The sequence below is a fragment of the Muntiacus reevesi genome, chromosome 8, assembly GCF_963930625.1.
Source record: "Muntiacus reevesi chromosome 8, mMunRee1.1, whole genome shotgun sequence".
NCBI classification, from domain to species: domain Eukaryota; kingdom Metazoa; phylum Chordata; class Mammalia; order Artiodactyla; family Cervidae; genus Muntiacus; species Muntiacus reevesi.
In genome coordinates this window covers 6,267,201-6,291,512 of record NC_089256.1, presented here as the reverse complement: position 1 = coordinate 6,291,512, position 24,312 = coordinate 6,267,201, and the positions used below count along the sequence as shown (strand labels likewise).

Below are 24,312 nucleotides of genomic sequence, written 5' to 3'. Positions count from 1 at the left end.
TTCCACTAGATTGCTTCTGGAAGAACAGGAGAATTTTTCTTCTTTGTATCCTTAGCTGTGGTAGTTAGTTTTTCATTTTATTTGACATACCAATCCAACCTTCATAATCAACTATGATGTGAAGTAATATGTGCTAATATTTAAAATTAATATATTGTTTTATTCTTAGGGTTATATGTTAATTATTAATAGATAAGGCCTTTGCTGCTGTGTTGATTGTTTCATAGAAACTGACTCAAACTCATGTATTTTCTAGTTTATAGACTCAGCTGAAGGAAGGGTAAACATTTGGCTTTTTAAACATTAACCATCATAAAATCACTGAACTACAAAGAGTACAGAAATCATTGATTATTCATTTCATTTAACTGCTGCATCGAAGGTTTCTGGCAGAAAAAAGCATAAAAATAACATTAACATAAGCAGAAGTTTTAGAAGTGTGATTATGTTGAAGCACAGATTTTTTTCTGTGGAGAAAACATAAGAGTTTTATAAAATTGCCTATTATTTTGTAAAGAATGTTTTAATGATGAATTGTCCTCTTATGTTTTGTTAACATTACTTAAGCTTTAAGGCAATGAAAAATAAAAAAGGCCAAGACTCTGAAATATAGCTTTTTTCCCTTTGTTGCCCTGACATAAATGTATTCTGTTTATTTCCAAAGTCAAGAAGAAGAAAGTGAAGATGAAGAAGATACTCAAAGTTCCAAATCTGAAGAACATCATTTGTACTCTAATCCAATCAAAGAAGAAATGACTGAGTCTAAGTTCTCTAAGTACTCTGAAATGAGTGAGGAAAAACGAGCTAAACTCCGTGAAATTGAGGTTAGTATTGCATTGAAGTTTACACTGTACCTTCTTCCACCTTCTCCACCAAACTGTGCTTCTCTTGGCATCACACCTTGGTCCACACTGTCCCCTCTCTGTCTGGAACCTGCATACCTGCTGTCTCCCTTCAGGCCTCTTAGATCAAGCGCCTCTTCTGTCTTGGTACCCTTTTCTTAACCTTCTGGATTTACTTATTTCTCCATATTAATCTGTTAATAATTTTACATGTATTATGTTGTGTATATTTATGATTTTTTTCCCTTGCTTGCTTATTTAATGTCTGTATTCCCCTCTAGGCTGTGATTTCTGTGAGGATAAGGCACCTTTCACATGTCTGTTGTCTGTTCATGATTGTATCTCCAGTGCCTGGCACGTAGGAGACAATCTGCAGATATTGGTGTAATAGATTATATCTCACTTTATGAGATCCATCATAGTTTGAGCATACATAGTATGTAATAAAAGTGAATCTTTTCTGGCACATTCAAGTTATGCATACATCATACTGTAATAGACTCGGGATTTTTAAGTGCCTGCACAAGTGATGGGGAGAGAGTAGACATTGGGGCTTAACAATAAGAAGGGAGAGTCCAAACTCTCAAGACTTCTCTGTCTCCATGCTGTTTCATTTGGTGATGTCTCTTTTTAAATTTCCAAAGGTATTCAGACATGTCAGTGAGGGGAGGGTTTTGTAATGGGAGCCTTTCTTATTTCTTGCCCCCAGATGATGACTCCTTCCCAGTAAATGTTATCAATAGTGTAGCAGTCAGTCCAGAATCTCAAAAGTATACATGGGAGTGAATTGTAATACTCTGTCCATTCATTTAACAGTATTTTATATGCTTACTGTGTGTCTGTGCTTTTCCTTTATTAACTTACAATACCTACCATGTTGTAATTTTATTTTTATTTATTTATGTGTTTTTTGTTGCGCTGGGTCTTTGTTGCTGCATGGACTTTGTCCAGTGGCGATGCACGGTCTCCTCATTGCCGTGGCTTCTCTTTTTGAGAAGAAGCACAGGCTCAGTAGTTGTGGTGCATAGGCTTAGTTGCTCCTGCATTGGTGGGTGGATTCTTTACCTCTGAGCCACTAGGGAAGACCATTACCTTACCATATTAATTACCAGTTTTCATTTCTCCGCCATCAGCTATTGGGCTGGTACAAGTTCTTGCCCACCTCTTTCTCAGTATCTATTACCAAGCCGAAAACAGAAAACATTTTGTTTCAACCTTACACAGAATCAGTATGATGTCAGTTATAAGTAGAGAGAATTTTCAGAATTAGTAAGTTGATTTATTTTTCCTGAGATATATTCATATACATTCTTTATAAATTTTTCAGGAAAATAAGGTGTTGTGTTATCTCAGTGAATGTACTCACCTGTGGACCTTTTTCAAGCTGCTCATGACCCTTCTTAACTCTCAGAACTCCTCCCAGTCTTCCTGAACTCTGCCTCACTGACCTGATAGAAGTACTGGAGTAGAAACAAAGACTGAGTTCAATTGAAAAAATGTATTTTCTTGATAATTGAACTGTCTTCTTACAAATACCGAAATAGACTATTTCTCAATGTTCTGTTTTCCTCTTGACTTTAAAGAAAACCATGTGATTTAACTTTTTGGTTAATTCGGATGATTCTACACTGTATATGTAAGTATGTGTGTTGTACATGCACGTACATACACCAACACACCTTATATATGTATATATATATTTTTTCCTCCCCTTATTTTATATGCTCTTTGGTAAACTGGCCTCTCTTTGCTAGATACTTAGTGATTGTCTTTCTTGCTCTCATAGTGGCTTACCCTCTCACAATTTACTTAACTCTTTTGGGATTTGGATGGTGAGCCAAATCTAATTTTAAAGTGTAGAGCTTGGCTTTGTTTTAAAACTATCTATTCTTTTCCCTTATTTATTCAAAGATTTATTCATGTGGAGTAAGGGTCCACAACTGGTGGCCAGTTTGACAGAGCTCATGAGCTTTATTCATGTACTGTCCCTTCTCTGCCCCTCAATTCAAATGTCAGTTTCTGAGTTTAGAATTCAGTGAATACCTTTTTATTGGCGATCCCGTAAACGAAGAATAAAGTTCTAATTAGTTTTATTGTATACTACAATATATATAGTATGTGTATACGAAAGTGAAAAAGTGGAAGTGTTAGTTGCTCAGTCGTGTCCAGCTCTTTGCGACCCCATGGACTGTAGTCTTCCAGGCTTCTCTGTCCATGGAATTCTCCAGGCAGGAATACTGGAGTGGGTAGCCATTTCTTTCTCCAGGGGATCTTCCTTGAAAGGAAAGTTGAAAGGAAATATTGAGATGGCCAACAAACCATTGCATGGACTCTTCTCTTTGCAGTTGGGATCCTTTGTGGCCTGTTTTCTGGGCACCCTGGACTTGTGCTTGTGCCTGAGTTAGGCCACATCAGCAGGAATTGTAACTAGGGATTGTATAATGATATTTCAAAAGGCACTCTAGGGATACCTTTCTCCTGAGTAACATTCAAGTTGTTTGATTCTTGCTTGCTTAACTTTTAAACTGGTTTGCCACAAATACATCTGTGGAATAGCCGTTTTAGTCATGGGAGGCTTCACACAGAGTTGAACTCAACACTTGCGTTTCCTCCCAACCCCCCACCCTCGTTTACCTAACATCTTACTGTCTTTTTAAATGGAGCTGTTCACACACACACACACAAAATGCAAGGACTTTTTAATAGTTTTAAGGATAGAGAAGAGAACCTCAAAGCTCTGATTATAAATGATCCTGATAATAGAAGTAGAATTAGGTAGAAAAGAGGCAGAAATCAGGAAACTTAATGTTCATGAAGTAAACCATACTGAAAATACCACTTTGAATGGAAGTTATGGCTTGTTTCCAGTCTACTGGAAAGCCTCATTGGTAGTGAAGGAAAAAACCTAAAATATGTGAAGTCTAATTTTTTAAAATACAAGTAAAATAGTAGCATTTAGTTCATTTAAAGGGCATAACAGTATGAAATAAAATAGGTTAAGAAGTTTACATCTGTAATAGTTGCATCAGATAAGTTTGTTCCTTCTCACCGCCTGAAGTGAAACAGGATTTTCCAGGTTTGGGACTATAGTCCTGTGGTACCATCCAGAATCATCTCAGTCCTCATGCTATTCACTGTATATTTAGTTTGCTCACAATCACAATGCACACACACACATACGTAAAATCAGCTAGCAGTCTCCTGATAAACTATAGGTGGTCTACATTCCTTTGCAAATAATGCTGTAGTGAATACTTCTGTACAAAAAACTGTGCTCATATATGAATAAATTACAAGAAATGGAATTGGAAATCTTTCTGTTTTCTTTTAAATCACTATATACTTAGTGTCTTTAAAAGTACATTTTGAATATGGTTTAACCTTTTCTGGATGTCTTGATGCCGAGTGATTAGACTCTCCTGTAAACAGAGTGAAACTTCACTTCAAGCTACAGCTTTATAACCAGAATGCTGCTCTCTTTGATTATTTTAATAGTTGTTTATCCCCTGTGTTCTGCTGACTGTCTTATTTTGTTGGAAGTTATGCCTATCTTTAATAACATTACCTTTCTAATTTGGGGTACCAGATACCAAATTCAGTCTCATTATATCAAAGAATAGGTACGTTCTCAGGGGAAGAAGCACAGGTCTTGGTTTTCAGGTCATCTTGTGCGGCTGTGCAGGGAGCATGTGGGTCCATGCCTGATCACTTGAATTCTGCATAGTTGGACTTGTCTGACAAGTGACCTTCAGATTAGGGTGTTATATACACTGATGTTATGTTTTGACTGAATCCTAATCAGTTACTGTTTTTATGTTTTATGTTGCTATTTTTATGTTTTTCCTTCTTTTACACATGTTTCAAAGAAGAAAATATTTTTTAAAGGAGCACAGCACTGCTTGAGAAGCCATAATGATAAAAAGATTTATTTTAAAAATGTCTTATTTCACAGCTCAAAGTTATGAAGTTTCAAGATGAATTGGAATCTGGAAAAAGACCTAAAAAAGCAGGCCAGAGCTTTCAGGAACAAGTAGAACACTACAGAGATAAACTTCTTCAGCGAGTAAGGAATAAATATATGCAGTTATGCATTTTTCAGTTATTTGTTTGACTGCCTATAATATTGATATATTGGTGTATTTAAGGAAGAGAATATTTCAAATTATATCCTTTATATAAATGCTGAATATGGGTAGATAATTAGGAACATTTGGAATTTGATGTCTTATAGTTAGTTCAGCTTGGAAAACAGTTTCAGAACAACACCATGCTCTTTTATTTTGGATCCTAGTGGAGCATAACATGCTGTTAAGGACGCACTCTCAGAACTGGAAGGTCCTATGGAAAGTCACATTTGTGACCAACAGCGCTAAGTAATAGCACAGACAGAGATGGAGTTAGGACTACTGTTCCACTGTGTCCGAGGAAGAACAGCAAGGGGTAGAATCCCTCATCTATGAGTTCTAAACTTTTGAGGGACCTTGTATTCTGGTACATCAAAAAATGTGTAGATACCTACAGGGTATTTTAGCACAAGGAAGCCCACAGGATAGTTGTTGAAAGAACCCAGGAATTTTATTAATTGATACTGTTATTAATTTTTACCTACATCTTGACTGTCATTGCAAAGAGAGATGATGGAGAGAAATAGCAACAACCAGAAGGGAACTTAAAGTCATCCAAAGCTATTCACGTTGGTGGGAGCAGTGGTGTAGGAGAGCAGCCATGGCGCTGCGCAGCATGTGGACTCCTGGTGCTGCTCTGCCGTGCATGCCTGGGCACACACTGAAGCCTGCTTTTACTCAGGGAAACTGGGTCAATGGTCCGGTTTTTGCAGGATTGTGAATTAGATAATTGTGTGTGTGTGTGTTAAGTCGCTCAGCTGTGTCCAACTCTTTGTGACCCCATGGAGTGTAGCCCACCGGGCTCCTCTGTCCATGGGGATTCTCCAGGCAAAAATACTGGAGTGGGTTGCCATGCCCTCCTCGGGGGGATCTTCTTGACCCAGGTTTGAACCTACATCTTTTGTGTCTCCTGCATTGGCAGGCAGATTTTTACCTCTAGCATCACACATGCAAAGAATTAAATAATAGTTAACATTAATTTTTATTATTAAAATGTATAAAATATCATAAGTGAACTGTAGTCTGATTCCTGTGAAGTATCAATCAGGAAAATGTAACCTGCAGATCACCAGAGGAAGTGGTCTCTTCAACATCACTTTGTAAATTTGTCCTCAATAGTTGTATTTGGAAAAAAGATACATGAGATTTAAAAAAAAAAAAAGATGTTATATATCTGAACCCTGTTGAGTCCCTTTGGGGATGGGGTGGCAAGTGTTTGATTTGCACTAAAGACTGCACCCTGAGGTGCCCACTGGCCCTGATGTAGTAACATGTTTACCATTTTAGTCACCTTGCACTCCATGGTTATAATTGGAAGAAAGAATGTGTTTTTTGAAGGCGTAGGCCAGGGGTCAGCAGTCTATGACCATCACTTCATTTTTGTAAATAAACTTACTAGAACACAGCCACGCCCCTTCAGTTATTACCTATGTATTATCTGTAGTAGCTTTTGGACTATGGTTATAGAATTGACAGACTGTAGCCCACGGCAGAAAATATTTACTACCTGGCCCTTCCCAGAAAACATTCTTCAGCATCTGGTATGGGCTTTTCATTGGATATCGATTAGCTTTCTTGATGCATACAAATCATAGAGAAGTTTAATTGTTTTGTTTTTTAATTCTTGTTTTTGAAGAGCTCAGTTGGCTTTGTGGGTTCATTGTCGGTAGCTACTCCCTTAATTATCAATAGCAGTCATAATTTCAAGTGAGAAGTGGCAGTTGTAGCAGTTGGGGATAAGCAAATAATTTTTCTGGTTTACATAATTATATAGTCATGTAGTCAATTTGTACTTTTATAAATTAGGATTTATAATTTATACTTTTATAAGTTTCCACTATGATTGATACTTATTTTCCACTATTAATAATAAGACTTTTTACTAGACATTTATTGTGAGTAGGTTTTTCTCCTTTTTAGTATATTACTTTAATAGGCGCTTTCCTTTGATTAAATCAACTTGCTGTGCAATTAGAATCACTATTAACAACTTTATTGTAGTCTGAGATGGAAAGGTCATCGTATTGTTTTTCCAGTTTGTTTAAGTGAAGGGACAGCACTCTTAAGAGCCCTAACTCTAGAGCTTTGGCTCAGATCCTGACCTAATTCCTGTATGACCTTAGGCATGGCACTGAGCCTTTCTAAGGCTCATTTTTCATGTTTTGAATGAGGGTAATACTATTCATAGGCATGTTTTAAAGAATTACATGCAGTGGTATATGGAAAGTTGTTCATTAATCACTTGGCTGACCGGCTTTCTGGAAGAGTAGGTATACCTTCAGTAGTAATTTTATAAATAGTTAACTAGAGGGGAAAATATTATTACATAAATGAGATTAACCAGATTGGTATTTTTTAATGACTAAATATTTCTTTAAAAAAAAAAAAAACAGGAGAAAGAGAAGGAATTAGAAAGAGAACGAGAAAGAGATAAGAAGGATAAAGAAAAATTGGAATCTCGATCCAAAGACAAGAAGGAGAAAGATGAATGTACTCCAACAAGGAAAGAAAGGTATAACATTTCTCATTTAATGCCCATGCAGGCTTTGGAATCATGTTTCATTTTGTAATATTTTCATCACTGGAACCAATAGATTGGAAAAATATTTTTTGTGTGTGTGATAAACATGTTTGGCTTCTGCCTGCAGAAGGCAGAATTAGCTGAGCAAAGGGGCATTTGGCAGTTGGCTTAGTTACCTGGGACACCATCCCTTTACATGGTTCATAAGGTACCTTAGCCTTAGTTCAGGGCAAGAATTCAGTTACAGTATTACGTATCTAACCTGAGGCTTAAATAACTAAGCAGCTTGCTAGATCTTACCTGTTGCCTCCAATATAAGCTTTTCTTCTGTGCTAAGGCTGCTGCCTGTAAACTTGAGTCTCCCAGTCCTGTTTGTTAAGGGAGATTGTGTACTTAGGCTGTAGAGACGTGGTCCTCACTTACCTGTTGCCTCCAATATAAGCTTTTCTTCTGTGCTGAGGCTGCTACCTGTAAACTTGAGTCTCCCAGTCCTGTTTGTTAAGGGAGATTGTGTACTTAGGCTGAAGAGTGGTCCTCACTTCAAGTCTTCTAATCAAAATCATTTCTCTTGTAGTTTTTATTTCTTACTTTCACAGTTCCTAAATCTCTGATTAGTAGAAAAAGTTACTTTAGAATTGAGATTTTTCCTAATAAGAACCAAGCAAATGCAAATTAAAAAATTTTGGCTTAGTCACTCTTCATATAGTTTCAAGATAACATAGTTATACTAATTGGTAAAGTAATCCATCACTTTTTTGTCATTTATTATTATCTTGATATAATTTCAGAGTTACAGAAAAGTTACAAGAATGCTATAAAGAATTTCCAGATAGCTTTCACCGTCATTCCCCCAGTGTTAAAGTATTTCTCCTTTTGCTTTATTTTCTTCTTCCTCTTCCTTTCTCCCCTCACCCTCAATCATTTAAGAATAACTTGCTTACATGATGCCCCATTTTCATACTTAACCACAGTAAAATTTTCCAGATCGAACAAAAAGAAAAAATTTTCAAGAGCAAGAAATTAACATTTAAAAAACACTATTATCTAATCAGAGACCTTGATGGAATTTTGTCCATTGCTCCAATAATCTCTTAGAGCAGAGAAAAATCCAGTTTAGTTCAATTCAGTTTTTGTGTCGATCCAGTCTATCTTTAAGACTTTTTTGTTCTTAGTGTAAAAGGCTTGAATGTTGTTGGAAAATAACATTAATAAGGTTAGTGAAAATAAAGATAGTGTAAACTGATAGGAATTAGAAGCTAATTTAGTAGAAGGAAAATGATATACCTGATCCTTTTGCTCACTTATGGGATGTTTTGGGGGCTTTGTTCCATAGGAAAAGGCGACACAGTACATCCCCTAGCCCATCTCGCAGTAGCAGTGGTAGACGAGTGAAATCCCCATCACCAAAATCGGAGCGATCAGAGCGTTCAGAAAGATCTCATAAAGAGAGCTCACGGTCCAGGTCATCTCACAAAGATTCTCCTAGAGATGTTAGCAAAAAGGCCAAAAGGTAAACGCAAGTCATTTTTTGTAATATTTAAAATGCCAGTTTCCTTGTCACTAGCTTTTGAAAATAATTTGTTTGACAGCCATTTTTGAAAGGATTTTAGAAAACCAAACAGATATACTTTTCATTTTAGATTCTTCCTTCCCATCTCCCCACCCCAGTCTCCTCATGACTAAAGCATAAGAAAGCTTCCAACACGTAAAGACTAGCCAGGAATTTTAAACATCAGTTTTCTATGGAGTAAGAATAGCTGCTTTTCTTTCCTTTCTGTTCTTTAGTTTCTATAGAATATTCTTTGGTTTTTGTCAAGGCTGAAAGAAAAATACATGTTCCTCCCCACCCAGCAGTAATCTTACTAGCAAGTTCTCAGGTAGACTCGTGGACATAAATACCATAGACTGTGTTTCTTCAGCGTTTAATTTAGTGTGTTCTATACCTTTCTCCTCCAAGTTCCAGAAAGGTGGTTCAGAAGTGTTTTGTTTATCTGGGTGTTTTACAGAGTTTTCCTGAGAGCTGAAACTGCTTTTTACCCTTAAAATGTTTTTGCTGTAACCATTTTTTAGTGAAATTTTTCTATAACAGATAACTCTTTTTTCTGAATGATACTTGTGCATATATTGTATATATACAGTCATGAAAATTATATAATTATTTGTTATGGTAATTTTAATGCATAGCACTTACAGAGTGCTGTTTTAAAAGATTCCCTTGAATTTGCAGTAGTTGGTGCTTTTCCTCTCAAGAAGATAGGCTGCAAAGCCACTGCGTTCAAAAGTTTTGTGAATGATATTGGATGCCATTTTGAACTTTGGCTTGTTAAAATGCAGATTTCGAGAGTTTGATTCAGTAGAGCAGTGGTAGGGCTCCAGAGTCTGTCTTGGCATGCATGCTACTGATGATCACTGGTGTGATGCATAGGAAGTACAAAATTTGTGTGTGTGTGAGTGTGTGCATATAATAGGCACAGTATAAATTTGGAAAGTTTACAGCCTTTTTTATTTCAGTGACTTTCATTGTGCCCTGTTAAAGATCATTTTAGATAATTTAAGGATAGTTTGTTTTGATCATGTGAGTACTTTGGTTAAATTGTTTTTGTTTGTTTCCTCAGATCTCCATCTGGTTCAAGGACACCTAAAAGATCTAGGCGATCACGGTCTAGATCCCCTAAAAAATCAGGGAAGAAATCCAGATCCCAGTCCCGATCTCCACACAGGTCTCATAAAAAGTCAAAGAAAAACAAACACTGACATAAATTTTTAAGATGCTGTCACTTATTGGAAATGCGATTTTGTTTTGTGCCTGGACGGTCTGTTTTTTTAAAAAAACGAAAAACAAAAAATCTAATGAAAGAGCATTCCTGGGGTTTTTATTTGTTTGTGAATGCATGTGTAAACTCATAAGTAACTGCATCTGTAGACCTGTCGTTGTTTTATATTGTATAAATTACTTTTGTTGTGGCTGTTTCTCAAGATGAAATTTTTATTGTGCTAATGAATTTCATCAGAAATGTGTATAATGGATCTGCTGGCAGTAGTAGTATTTTGTTTTAGGATGTTGTGACTTAGAAAAAATAATACAGATGTCTTCCCCCCTTTTGTAGCTTTGACAATTTGAATTAGATTTCAAATAAAATCTGAACAGAAAACTTTAATGTTGTTTTTTTGCCCTATTGATGACATCAAGTCCCTTAAAATCCTGCTAAGTGAGTTTAGCACTTCTGTTGTGTTTCTTACACCTAATGCACTTTACAAGCTTCACTGTTCAAGTAGCTAAAGTTTTGTGTTTACTGAGATGATTTTCAAAATTTAGGGACCCAAGACTCATATTTGGTGGGCTTGCCAACCAATTTCTTGGGTAATGTTCCCTTGGGTAATACTAGTACCCAGAGATCAAAAGACTAGGCAGATATGCGTGGTCTTCTGTTAATGGTATGCCTGGCTAAAATCTCTCTTTTTTTTTCAAAGAAGCAGTATGATTTCAATACACTTAACCCATGTCCTGAGCAACTGCTTATTTTCAGGAAAAAATTAAATTTCCATCTTTTGATTTAATTTTCTTTCATTAGAAAAATTTATTTAAAAGAATTTAACAGTAATTGGCCATAGAATTTTTTTTATGAAGGTTGCCCTTTTATAGCCCTCTGTAGGCTCTTTTTTTTTTTTTTTTTTTTTTTTTAGGCTCTCTTTCAAACACTGGTATCAGAATAGTTGTAACAAAGTTCTGTTTAAAGCACCTTCATTGGTTTTTTTGTTTTTAAAGGATTTAAGTTTAGCTTTTAAGTGGAATTTTAAAATGATACAATTTTTTATGAAACGTAACACCCAATGGTTTGTAAATTAAAGATGCAAAAAGTTGATTTAAACCATTTTCAGAGTTGAAATCTGTTGTACAGTAAGGATAAATTGCAGTGTGAGGAAGACATAACAAAATTTATGTAATGTTGAACATAATATTACTATAATGTAATAAAGGGTCATGTAGACTTGAACTGACGCTACTGTTTGTGAACCTTGCTTTCAGTTTTTCATTTAGACACGTTTTACGGTGATTTGATGGTTTTTTACCTTCTTAATAGAGTAGCGGTTCTAATAACAGATTGTTCTGAGTTAGCTTTTTTTTTAAGCTTGTTTTTTAAAAGTATCTTTTCAAGTTGTTGTACTTTGTCTTGCCTAGTCACAAAATTAAAAACCTATACTCATGATTCGAGGAGTAGGAATATTATCTGAGCAGTGAGGCATGTTATTTCCAAACTGGGCAAACCTACAAAAGCTGTAGAGATGTGCCAGATGCTTTTTCTTAGTGGTGGTTAGCAACAGGCACTATTGCTTGAAAGTTATTTCCTTATCATTCACTCTTTTGTTTGTCCATATTGGTAGGGATTTAGTTTACTAAATGTTGCTTAGAATAATTAAACATGAACATTTGGTGCTGGTTTCTAAAAACCTACAAATAGAGCCATTTTTAAAGAATGTGTTTTTCTCCCTTGTTCACTGCCTGGGAGAATGGGATTTTATATAATTACCTTTGCAGAAATAGCGATAAGGTTGAGTTGCTGGTGATTGTGGGCATTCCATCATTCATTGGTCTCTAGTATAGGCTTAGAAATGATTAGTCAGGAAGTGATTTTGCCAGTCAACATGCAAGTATGCTTATTTTTCTCTCTCTCAAAAAAGTAGCCTGGAGAAGCAGGAGTGAGTAGACATTGTTAGGTCAATTTTGAGTGCTTATTTGTAGTATTTTTTTCTACTGCAGTAGAATTTAGCAATTCTTTTAATCTGCATCTAGATGTGTAACAAACATCATTTATTTTATGCAGTGGGTAAGACTGACTGCCTTTTGGGTGATGGATGGGGATTCTGTAGGCTTGATAGAATATGTATTCTGTGAAGCTTGCTAGTGTTCCTATTAGATTGTACTGGATTTTTTTTTTTTTTCTTGGAATTGCAAGTGCTATTGTTAGATAATTTCCAGCTTTACTTAATGAGAAAATATCCAGAGTAAGTGTGTTTAGTTCTCTATGGGTTCAGTGAAAGCTTAATGATCAGAGATTGGTGAATGGTGGGTGGGAGATATTCTACCATATTTTTATAAGAGCATAGTATTCATTGTTTTTTGTCTAAAGAACACTTAGATAGCAAAATTTCTGCAGGTTCACGAAAATGTTTGTAGGCATGGCTGTCCAGTTATAGGAAATAGCCTGTTCCAGTTCTATGACATATCTATCCTCCCCAACAGCTACATGTAGGAGGAAATCCTCTGTTACCGACTCTTTATAAAGGGCGTGGCTTAAACTCTTCCCTTCCAGCATACACAGGGATTCCTTACTAGGTTAATACCATTTAATCTCTCTCTTTAACAGGTGAGAGAAAGTAAAAAAAATGGTCATTTATTTCTTATCAAAGAGAGGCCTAAGGTTGAAAAGAATCATGTCTGTGAATCTTTTCTTTGATTTTGTGTTTTCTTACTGCTGTTAGTAGGTGTATAGGCACTTCTGAACGGTGACATGTTGAGAAGTTAGAGACTAAAGAACTAAAACAAAAAGCCCTGACCCAAAGGAATGCTTCCATTTGGCTCAAAGTGTTCTTGCCATTTCTGCTAAAGTGTGCAGAAATTACTGTACACTGACCTAATTTTTCTTTATTGCAGATCATTCCTATGGGCTTATCCTGAGACTTTCATCCCAATTAAAGAATCTAAGAGGGAGGAAATGCTTATGACTTTTGCATTTTTCCCCCAAACTTTAATATTCTTGAGTACTTGAATATATTTTAACAATTATAATCATGGTCTGATATAGGTTTAGAAATATTCTGTGCCTATTTGTCTCCATTGTATTCATAAGTTCTGAAAAATTATATGGCCATGGTAATAGTTTGATTATTAAAAATAAATCTGTATTGTCAAAGTGACTTAACCCATTTTTATGATCACAATAGTGTGATTTCTTTAGCAGAGAAAGTTGTTTTTTAAAATAAATAGCACCACTTTTTTTTCTAAGAAAATAAGAGCTTTTTTCCTTGTTTTCCTCTTTTATTGTATCTTAATGGAAAACCTACAGAAAATTCAGTGCAGGTACTAATGAAGACACTAATATAAGTTTAAAGGAACATGACTAAAAACTCACGAAATGCTTGGTTTGTTCATGTTTCACAGGCATGTTTTAGAATAGATTTTAGATGATTTTTCATTCATTTTCCTTTTGGCATTTTTCTTCATTTGCTATCAGCTTCCCAGGACTTAGATAAGACACAAATGCAAATCCCAGGGGAAGTGTTGTGATGCTGGACTAAAAGGTGGGAATGCGCTGCTGATCAGAGTGAGCCATGTTCTAGTGCTGAAACTTCTGTGCCTCAAGTGTTTATCAGTACCACCTCATGAAGCTTCAGTGTACATGGATTATATGTGTAATTGGTTATTTATACAGTTTTGTAGATCTGTAGATAAAAAGCCCTCGTTCATTTTTATATGTAATTGTGCTTGGAGTATGTGTTTTATTCTTTTGACTTCAGCAGGCTCTTGTACGTTGTATCTTTGGTGATATTGAAATATCAGGAAAGACAACTTTTCAGAAATGAGAATAATATAGTTGAAATCAGCTCAGCTGAATTACTCTATAGCAAGATAATTTCTTCTGGGTGAGCTGATTCCGTCATTTTAGTTACTCTTGATATAAGGGTTCAGTTTATTGTGGAGCTGCTTTCCAGACTGTCACTTTATAGTTTTTCTACATAAAGATTATATAGTTGCAAACAAAGGTTGTGGAATTTCCCTTTTGTTGTTTTTGACTTTTAATTATTTTAATAAAGTACATTGTTTTCATAGCAAACTTTAGACTGTTCATGTAATTTTCTCCATACAGCTTTTCTAATGTAAGCCCAGCAAACCATATTTAGTTTTCAGCAGCTTTCTCTCAAGTGAAATAAATGATGTGTCTTATTTATCAGTTGTAGCTAAAATGTTCTACGTTTTTACATGTTTAAACCATAATAAAATATTTTCATGATAGATAATTTTTTTGATCAGGAAATTTCATTTTCTTTTTGGTTCCATTTTTTAAAAGTTTGTTCTGTTTCATTGAGGACGTTTTCAAACATACATTAAAGTAGGATAATAGGGTGAACCTCCCTGGTACCCATCAGTCTACAGATAATCTACTTACTAGTCTCTAAATGACATAAGACATAAACCATAGTATCATCACATTAAAAATAATTCACTGGTTCCTTTAAATTTTTAAAATTGTGATAAAATACTCATAACAAAAATCACAAGAAACAAAAAAATTCCTAACCGTTTTTGTATAGTATTTGTATATTCACGTTGCTGTCTTCAGAACTTTTCATCTTACAAACTTAAAATTCTGTATATATTAACTTTACTCCCTTCTCCCACACTTGGCAACCACCATTTTGCTTTCTGTTTCTGTGACTTTAACTACTCCAGATACTGAATCATACAGAGCTTGTCATTTTTTGACTGGCATATTTCACTTAGCATAATGTTCCTTCAGGTTTATCCATGTGGTAGCATGTGAGTTCTTTTTTCGAGCCTACTTTTTCTTGAAAGTTTCTGTATTTCCTTTTAAAATTTGAAAAGTTTTTTCCCAAATGGCACATTAGCATTTTCTATTTTAAGTAAAAACTGTAAAAAAGAAAACAAAGTAATACCAAGTAGATATGCCAACTACCACTTTTTTAGACATTTTTTGTGCTATGTTCTCTTTACATGATTATGTGTGATATGATTTCACTTCATAATTTGGGGTACAAAATACACTTTCAACGCATATGTGAGTTTTGAGGGACTTCTGGTGGTTCATTGGTTAAGAATCCACACTTCGGTTGGAGGGGTCACAGGTTCACTCCCTGGTCTGGGAACTTAAGTTCTGTATGCTGTGCGGTGTGGCCAAAACATAAAACAAATTTAAGCATCTTAAAATGTGTGATTTTGAAGCTGTTAATATAAACGACTATATTCAAATGCTTTTTTAGTTTCATTGCCTGGTGAAAAGGAAACTAAAGTTTTGCCATTTAGTATACTCACTGTTTAGATTAGATGTTAATTTTGCCACAGAGAGGGGAAAAAGCCTTTGTTTTATTTATTTTTATAGTTTTTCCCTACCTTTAGAAAACACAGAGTGCGAAACTTTAGAATAAAGATTTATTTTCTGACTTGAATGAGATGTGGCATAGCATAATGTTGGAGGAAGAGGAAGAAGCTGGGCTGTGGCTTCATACTTAAATACCAGCTCTTTCCTACTACTAGCTGTGTGATCCTTTGGAATCTATTTTCATCTATAAAATGGCAGTAACCTTGCCTGTTTATTGTAAGGATGAAGTAGCATGTAAGTCACTGGTGTGTAGTCATCATGCAGTGGTAGTTAAACTTTTACTGTTCCTGAAAACTAATGACAGGAACATCTTTTAACTAAAAATAAACAGTAAAACTAAAATTCTATAGTGCTGGTGCCTTTATAAGATACATTCTTGTCCTTGATTTGCATTTGTGCTCTGCTTAGTCACTCAGTCCTCTCTGACTCTGCGGCTCCACAAACTGTAGCCCGCCAGGCTCCTCTGTCCATGTACTTTCCCAGGCGAGAATACTGGAGTGGGTTGCTATTTCCTTCTTCAGGGGAATCTTCCCCACCCAGGGATTGAACCCATATCCTACATTGGCAGGCAGATTCTTTACTACTTACAGATGACATTTAATTCTTAATCTCCTTTGAGAAAGACATTTTCATTAAGTAGATTTTAAAAAATACTTTTAAACTGTCATTTATTATAGAGTTCCATAACCAAGATTTCTGAAAGGAAGCTCATAATGCAAAATCCAAATGTAAACAGTTGAAATAGGATATATGTGAAAAGAGCCTGGGAAATAGTATAAAATAGGATGAGGCGCTGGATTCTTTGCCCAAATACAAAGTTTAAAAAAAAAAAATGTTATTCAACTTACCAGAGCTGAGCAACAGTGTGTAGTATTCAGAGAAGGAGTGGCCAGGGAATAGGACGAGGGAAGACTGAAAAGGTTAGTAATGTGAGGGTAATTGGACTCCTGTATTTTGTGTATGCTTGCAAGTTACAGTTTGTATTTTCAGAATGTGCCAAAACAAGAAATGCACCCTAAAACTCCTTTTAGAATGGCAAGCTCAAACTATATAGAATTTGAAAAGGAAATTACACTTTAAATTCTACTCAGAATGGTACATCCTTTAATCAAATACATCACCTCAGTTCCGGTGCACACTGGAGGAAAAAATGAGTGCAGTGAATGTGGGAAATCTTTCACTGCCAGTTCTGGCCTTCAGTATCTTCAGAGATTCACAGTGGAGAAAGGCTTTATGAGTAGAGTGAATGCAGGAAATCTTTTCTTGATAAATCCAGTCTCTGATCAGCAGAAGGTTCATGTTGGAGAAAGGGCCTTGTGAGTGCAGTGAATGAGTTTGGCAGAGTTCAGGGTGGTAACAGTGTGGGAGGACACAAGTGCAGTTATCAGGCAGCAAATAGACTATTTCTAGGAGGAATCTGAGGCACAGAGAGGGTGTGTCTTCTATATATCCCAGCAATGGACAGGTATTTGGGATTCAGTGTCAGGTTGCCTATTTCAGGACAGGGGGAGTCTGGTCACTGTAATCCTCTTTCCCTTCCATCCCAGCTTTGGGAACTCCCGAGAACACCTAGTCCACCCTCTGTCCCTACCCCCACTCCTCAAGAGCCCTGCTCATACACTGCACTCCATGCTCAATGATCACTACTATCCACTGGGAAGAAATGTTGATAGCTTTCCTGTGAATGATCCCATTATCTACCTGGTAATGCTCTGTTCCCACCACCTCTTTGCCACAGCAGTGCACTGGATTTAGGGCAGCCAAGGGTGAAGGAGACTTGGATGATACTGTATGATACCACTTATGTGCAATTTAAAAACAATACAAATGAATGCACATGCAAAATAGAAACAAACTCGTAGATTTAGGGGCTTCACTGGTGAAGAACCTGGCTGCCAATGCAGGAGATGTGGGTTCAGTCCCTGTGTCAGGATGATGATCTGGAGGAGGAAATGGCAACCCACTCTAATATTCTTGCCTGGAGAATCTCATGGACAGGGAAGCCTGGCAGGTTACAGATCATGGGATCTCAAAGAGTCAGACACAACTTAACAACTACACAATAATATGTCTTAAGAACATTTGTGACGATCTTTGGAGTTCTCAGCAGCTGCACTAACATGAGTCTAGAAGAGCAAAACTTTTATTAAAAACACTATTTGGCTCCCTGGCAATGGGCAAAGAGGCACCTGATTGGTGGTGTTGCTCTTATATCAGTCGGGCAAAGCAGATGTCTAGTCCTTTGTTCATCCTAGCTTGATGCCTGCATTGGTGGCCAGAGCTATTTCATGCCTGGGGCACATAAAATACAGGGCTGTTTTCCTTAGTCTTGAAAAGGAAAATATCAGAAACCCCTGTCTCATAAGTTGACTGTTAACCGGGTTTAAGGGAATGTATTCTTGTAATGTTCTATGAAGGTGTCATGGTCATTCTGTGCCTAACTTCTGAACAAAGATAATGTAAGCAAGAAGTTAACGTAGAGCTCTCCTCTGGGGCCTTAGGGTCTAGAATATGATTCGAAAGTGAAGATCTAACATAGGTCCTATGACAGGACTACAAGAGGATACAATAGTGACCATACAGAAATTATTTCAGGGCTATTTTTTTGAATCAGTGTGTACATTCAGGAGCCATCCTGAGTTCAAATTCTGAGTCTGCCTTTTATGAGCAGAGATCTTAATCTTACATGGTATGTTTACTGGTTTCTTGTTTGAGGGGTTAGCTTAATAGTAGTGTTTAAAATGGGGCCTGGCAGTTGGAGCTAATATACAGGCAAAAAAACCCCAAAACACTATTTGGTCCTCCATATCACCAAAACATTGAAATAGAAAAGAGTAAGTACTTCACTATCAATTGGCTACCTTGGCAGCTGAATAGTTCTATTACATGAAGCGATATTAGATCATTTTTCTTCTTTCAGCATATTTTGCTTTATTGCTGCAATAGCTATTGAGAGTGAGCAGATTGTTAAGAACATTAAGGAAGATGCTTTTCAGATTGTTAGTCATGCTAAGGTTTTAATGGCTCAGTGGTAAAGAATCCGTGTAGGGTTTGATCCCTGGGTTAGGAAGATCCCCTGGAGAAGGAAGTGGTAACCCACTCCAGTATTCTTGCCTGGGAAATCCCACAGACGTAGGAGCCTGTTGGGCTACAGCCCATGAGGTCGCAAAAGAGTCGGACAGGAGTTAGCAACTGAACAACAACAAGACATTTTAATATAGGCTCTGTCAAACTCTTCATTCACTCCTGGGAAACTAGGTATCTGGACCTATTATAGGCCTCCCTCACAGGGTGCAGTGCTGTGTCAAAAAACAAAAGATGTTCTAAGTAGGTTTTTTATTTTATAGTGTCCAATCACTATAACATTTTGCTAATGTGACTTTCAACTCTAAATTCCAAGATCACATATATACCTTATGTATTTCATAGGGTGCTTATCCTCAACTTCTCCTGATACCTTATTTTAAGAATGTATGCCCTCCAGAAAAATCTGCAGCCTGTCCTGGTCTGTGCCAAATACTATATATGTGTGCTGCAAAGCAGAAATACCACTCGAGTACATCCCAAGAGGCTTCAACATATAAAAATACTGGTTGAATTCTGAATTGATTGCCCTAGAAGCTTCCTTGCTAACGTGCTAAGTGGCTTCAGTCAGACTGAACTTAACCTCAGTGTCTGATTCTCTGAGACTCCATAGACTGTGGCCCGCCAGGCTCCTCTGTTCATGGGAATTCCCAGGCAAGAATACCAGAGTGGGTTGCTGTGCCCTCATCCAGGGGATCTTCCTGACCCAGGTATTGAACCCATGTCTCTTATATCTCCTGCATTGGCAGGCAGGTTCTTTACCACTAGCGCCACCTGGGAAGCCCAAATACTAGGCATTTGTTAGAAATAAAGTCTTTTAAGCTGGGAATGATCTTTTTACCTGTTTGTTCTCTTGATTGGAACTTGTCGAAACCTCTCAGAATATTCTTTACTTGCATGGATTATGAGGTCTAATTTATTCTTTTTTCTATTACATAATAGAACCATAACTAACAATGTATGAAGAATGAGAGAAAGTTTTGGTGCTAAGATAAAGCGTTACTCTGCCTGCTCTATATTTTAGAACTTATAATACCATGCACAAGTTGCAGAATTCTAGATCTATTTCTGAATATTTCTAGAACAGCTTCTCTTGTAATAGTCTTCATGATTAACATGATTAACAATCACAGCACGTACACTGATAGTATCCTTCTGTGAAGAGTAGGACCTTTGCTGACAAAGGTCTGCATAGTCAAAGCTATGGTTTTTCCAGTAATCATGTATGGATATGAGAATTGGACCATAAAGAAGGCTGAGTGCCAAAAAATTGATGCCTTCGAACTGTGGTGCTGGAAAAAGAGTCCTTTGGACTGCAAGGAGATCAAACCAGTCAATCCTAAAGGAAATCAGTCCTGAATATTCATTGGATGGACTGATGCTGAAGATGAAGCTCCAATACTTTGGCCACCTCATGTGAAGAACTGACTCATTGTAAAAGGCCCTGATGCTGGGAAAGATTGAGGGCAAGAGGAGAAGAAGGCGGCAGAGGATGAGATGGTTGGATGGCATCACCGACTCAATGAACATGAGTTTGAGCAAGCTCTGGGAGACAGGGAAGGACAGGGAAGCCTGGTGTGCTGCTTTCCATGGGGGTCACAAAGAGTCAGACATAGCAACTGAGCCACAACAAGTGTGAAGCATTAAGATGATTCTCTTAGGTATTCAGTTCAGTTCAGTTGCTCAGTCATGTCCGACTCAGCAACCCCATGAACTGCAGCACGCCAGGTCTTCCTGTCCATCACCAACTCCCGGAGTGCACCCAAACCCATGTCCATCAAGTAGGTGATGCCATCCAGCCATCTCATCCTCTGTTGTCCCCTTCTCCTCCTGCCCCCAATCCCTCCCAGCATCAGGGTCTTTTCCAATGATTCAACTCTTCGCATCAGGTGGTCAAAGTATTGGAGTTTGTTTCAACATCAGTCCTTCCAATGAACACCCAGGAGTGATCTTCTTTAGGTTGGACAGGTTGGATCTCTTTGCAGTCCAAGGGACTCTCAAGAGTCTTCTCCAACACCACAGTTCAAAAGCATCAATTCTTCTGTGCTCAGCTTTCTTTACAGTTCAACTCTCACATCCATACATGACCACTGGAAAAACCAAAGCTTTGACTAGACAGACCTTTGTTGGCAAAGTAATGCCTTTGCTTTTTAATATGCTATCTAGGTTGGTCATAACTTTCCTCTCAAGGAGTAAGCGTGTTTTAATTTCATGGCTGCAGTCACCATCTGCAGTGATTTTGGAGCCCAGAAAAATAAAGTCAGCCACTGTTTCCACTGTTTCCCCATCTATTTGCCATGAAGTGATGGGACCAGATGCCATGATCTTAGTTTTCTGAATGCTGAGCTTTAAGCCAACATTTTCACTCTTCTCTTTCACTTTCATCAAGAGGCTCTTTAGTTCTTCACTTTCTGCCATAAGGGTGGTGTCATCTGCATATCTGAGGTTATTGATATTTCTCCCGGCAATCTTGATTCCAGCTTGTGCTTCCTCCAGCCCAGCGTTTCTCATGATGCTGCATATAAGTTAAATAAGCAGGGTGACAATATACAACCTTGATGTACTCTTTTTCCTATTTGGAACCAGTCTGTTGTTCCATGTCCAGTTGTAACTGTTGCTTCCTGACCTGCATACAGATTTCTCAGAAGGCAGGTCAGGTGGTCTGGTATTCCCATCTCTTTCAGAATTTTCCACAGTTTATTGTGATCCACACAGTCAAAGGCTTTGGCATAGTCAATAAAGCAGAAATACATGTTTTTCTGGAACTCTCTTGCTTTTTCGATGATCCAGCGGATATTGGCAATTTGATCTCTGGTTCCTCTGACTTTTCTAAAACCAACTTGAACATCTGTAAGTTCATGGTTCACATATTGCTGAAGCCTGGCTTGGAGAATTTTAAGCATTACTAGCGTGTGAGATGAGTGCAGTTGTGTGGTAGTTTGAGCATTCTTTGGCATTGCCTTTCTTTGGGATTGGAATGAAAACAGACCTTTTCCAGTCCTGTGGCCACTGCTGAGTTTTCTAAATTTGCTGGCATATTGAGTACAGCACTTTCACAGCATCATCTTTCAGGATTTGAAATAGCTCAACTGGAATTCCATCACCTCCACTAGCTTTGTTCATAGTGATGCTTCCTAAGGCCCATTTGACTTCACATTCCAGGATGTCTGGCTCTAGCTGAGTGTGAGTGATCACACCATCGTGATTATCTGGGTCATAAAGATCTTTTTTGTACAGTTCTTCTGTGTATTCTTGCCACCTCTTCTTAATATCTTCTGCTTCTGTTAGGTCCATACCATTTCTGTCCTTTATCGAGCCCATCTTTGCATGAAATGTTCCCTTGGTATCTCTAATTTTCTTGAAGAGATCTCTAGTCTTTCCCATTCTATTGTTTTCCTCTATTTCTTTGCATTGATCGCTGAGGAAGGCTTTCTTATCTCTCCTTGCTATTCTTTGGAACTCTGCATTCAAATGGGTATATCTTTCCTTTCCTCCTTTGCTTTTCGATTTTCTTCTTTTCACGGCTATTTGTAAGGCCTCCTCAAAGAGCCATTTTGCTTTTTTGCATTTCTTTTTCTTGGGGATGGTCTTGATTACTGTCTCCTGTACAATGTCACGAACTTCCGTCCATAGTTCATCAGGCACTCTGTCTATCAGATCTAGTCCCTTAAATCTATTTCTCACTTCCACTGTATAGTCATAAGGGATTTGATTTAGGTCATACCTGAATGGTCTAGTAGTTTTCTCCACTTTCTTCAATTTCAGTCTGAATTTGGCAATAAGGAATTCATGATCTGAGCCACAGTCAGCTCCCGGTCTTGTTTTTGCTGACTGTATAGAGCTTCTCCATATTTGGCTGCAAAGAATATAATCAATCTGATTTCGATGTTGACCAGCTGGTGATGTCCATGTGTAGAGTCTTCTCTTTTGTTGTTGGAAGAGGGTGTTTGCTATGACCAGTGCATTCTCTTGACAGAACTCTATTAGCCTTTGCCGTGCTTCATTCCATGCCCCAAGGCCAAATTTGCCTGTTACTCCAGGTGTTTCTTGACTTCCTACTTTTGCATTCCAGTCCCCTATAACGAAAAGGACATCTTTTTGGGTGTTAGTTCTAGAAGGTCTTGTAGGTTTTCATAGAACTGTTCAACTTCAGCTTCTTCAGCGTTACTGGTCGGGGCATAGACTTGGATTACTGTGATATTAAATGGTTTGTCTTGGAAACGAACAGAGGTCATTCTGTTTTTTTTGAGATTGCATCCAAGTGCTGCATTTCGGACTCTTGTTGACTATGATGGCTACTCCATTTCTTCTAAGGGATTCCTGCCCACAGTAGTAGATATAATGGTCATTTGAGTTAAATTCACCCATTCCAGTCCATCTTAGTTCGCTGATTCCTAGAATGTCAGTGTTCACTCTTGCCATCTCCTGTTTGACCACTTCCAATTTGCCTTGATTCATGGACCTAACATTCCAGGTTCCTATGCAATATTGCTCTTCACAGCATTGGACCTTGCTTCTATCACCAGTTCCACCCACAATTGCCTGTCACAAAGTTCAACGTTTTCAGCTACTCAGAGCACCACAAGTATGGCTTTCTTTGTACTTCATATATTCTTATAAAACTTGGATTATAAGGAAAAAACCTTCAAGTTGTTTTTAGTGCCTAAGTATACTAATACCTACCCACCCATCTTTATCCTAGATTTCAGCCTTTTGTCAGTTTATCTTGATGTCCTTACATGCACCCACTGAGAATCCAAAAGCCCTTGAAGACCTTGCAAATCTCCTTCTATCTGTGTGGGAGATGGAGTACCTCTTGCAGCAGACCTTTCTGTTGAATGTAGAGAAGGATCTAATGTGCTTTCAGAGAAAATAGAGGACTTGCCTTTCTGCCTTCCCTCTTCTGATTGCCTTCTAGGACTTTTATTTCTCCTCACTTTCTCTGAAGTGTTCAGTTCTTTCCTTGCAGAATGTATTAAAGACAACAAGGTAAATATGTTAAAATACCTGATCTTGCCTAAAATGATATTTCTCTCTGATTAATTTGTGCAGATACTTACCTCTGACCCAAACCCTGCCCAGAGCAATAAGCAAGACTGGGTGGGGCGAAGGCACGAAGTGTTAGATATAATCACTTCCATCATCTCATGTCTGAATGTGTCTAGTTGGCAGACACCTCAAGACCTTAGAACTCTGGTTATTTTGGGTGGAAAGTGATTTCTAAAGATGAATTTCTGACCTGAATATCCTCAACAGATTTAGATTAGCTTCTCAAGGGCTTGATAGTCAGAAAGTTCACAAAAGCTTGAGTACCTCCTTGAAAACCCAGCTGTTTGTATTTTGTAGCCCGGCAGGATTTGGCCAAACCATACAACATAATCCCCGGACTGCAAAGACTTCTTTCAGCTTTGTCGTGTAGCAAACAGTGGCTTCCAGTCACTTCCCAGCTGTGTGGTCATGGTCACGATTTCCTTATCAGCATGAGCACACCATCCACTTTACTGGGTTCATCAGCAAATTGAGTATTTACTCTGCACTTGGCACTGTTCTGGGCACAGGGGGTGTAGGGTGATGTTAGAATAAGGTCTTTTTTTATGGAATTTATATCCTCATGGGAGGAGCCA

General features: G+C 37.5%; 1 protein-coding gene and 1 pseudogene across 5 annotated transcripts in view; both read left to right on the top strand.

Annotated features, from left to right (window-relative positions):
• Positions 1-14,495, top strand: part of U2SURP (U2 snRNP associated SURP domain containing) — a 49,782-nt gene extending 35,287 nt beyond the window's left edge. For 4 of the 5 annotated variants that reach the window (XM_065942141.1, XM_065942139.1, XM_065942140.1 and 1 more), the window contains 5 exons: positions 665-824; positions 4,795-4,905; positions 7,360-7,478; positions 8,821-8,997; positions 10,103-14,495. In XM_065942141.1, the coding sequence (XP_065798213.1) occupies positions 665-824; positions 4,795-4,905; positions 7,360-7,478; positions 8,821-8,997; positions 10,103-10,241 (706 nt within the window). In that variant the 3' untranslated portion in view covers positions 10,242-14,495. The remainder of the gene's footprint in view (positions 1-664; positions 825-4,794; positions 4,906-7,359; positions 7,479-8,820; positions 8,998-10,102) is intronic. The other variant, XM_065942142.1, reaches the window with a different exon arrangement.
• A 3,272-nt stretch (positions 14,496-17,767) lies between these two features.
• On the top strand, positions 17,768-17,909 carry LOC136173898 (small nucleolar RNA SNORA48; annotated as a pseudogene).
• Positions 17,910-24,312: the final 6,403 nt, after the last annotated feature.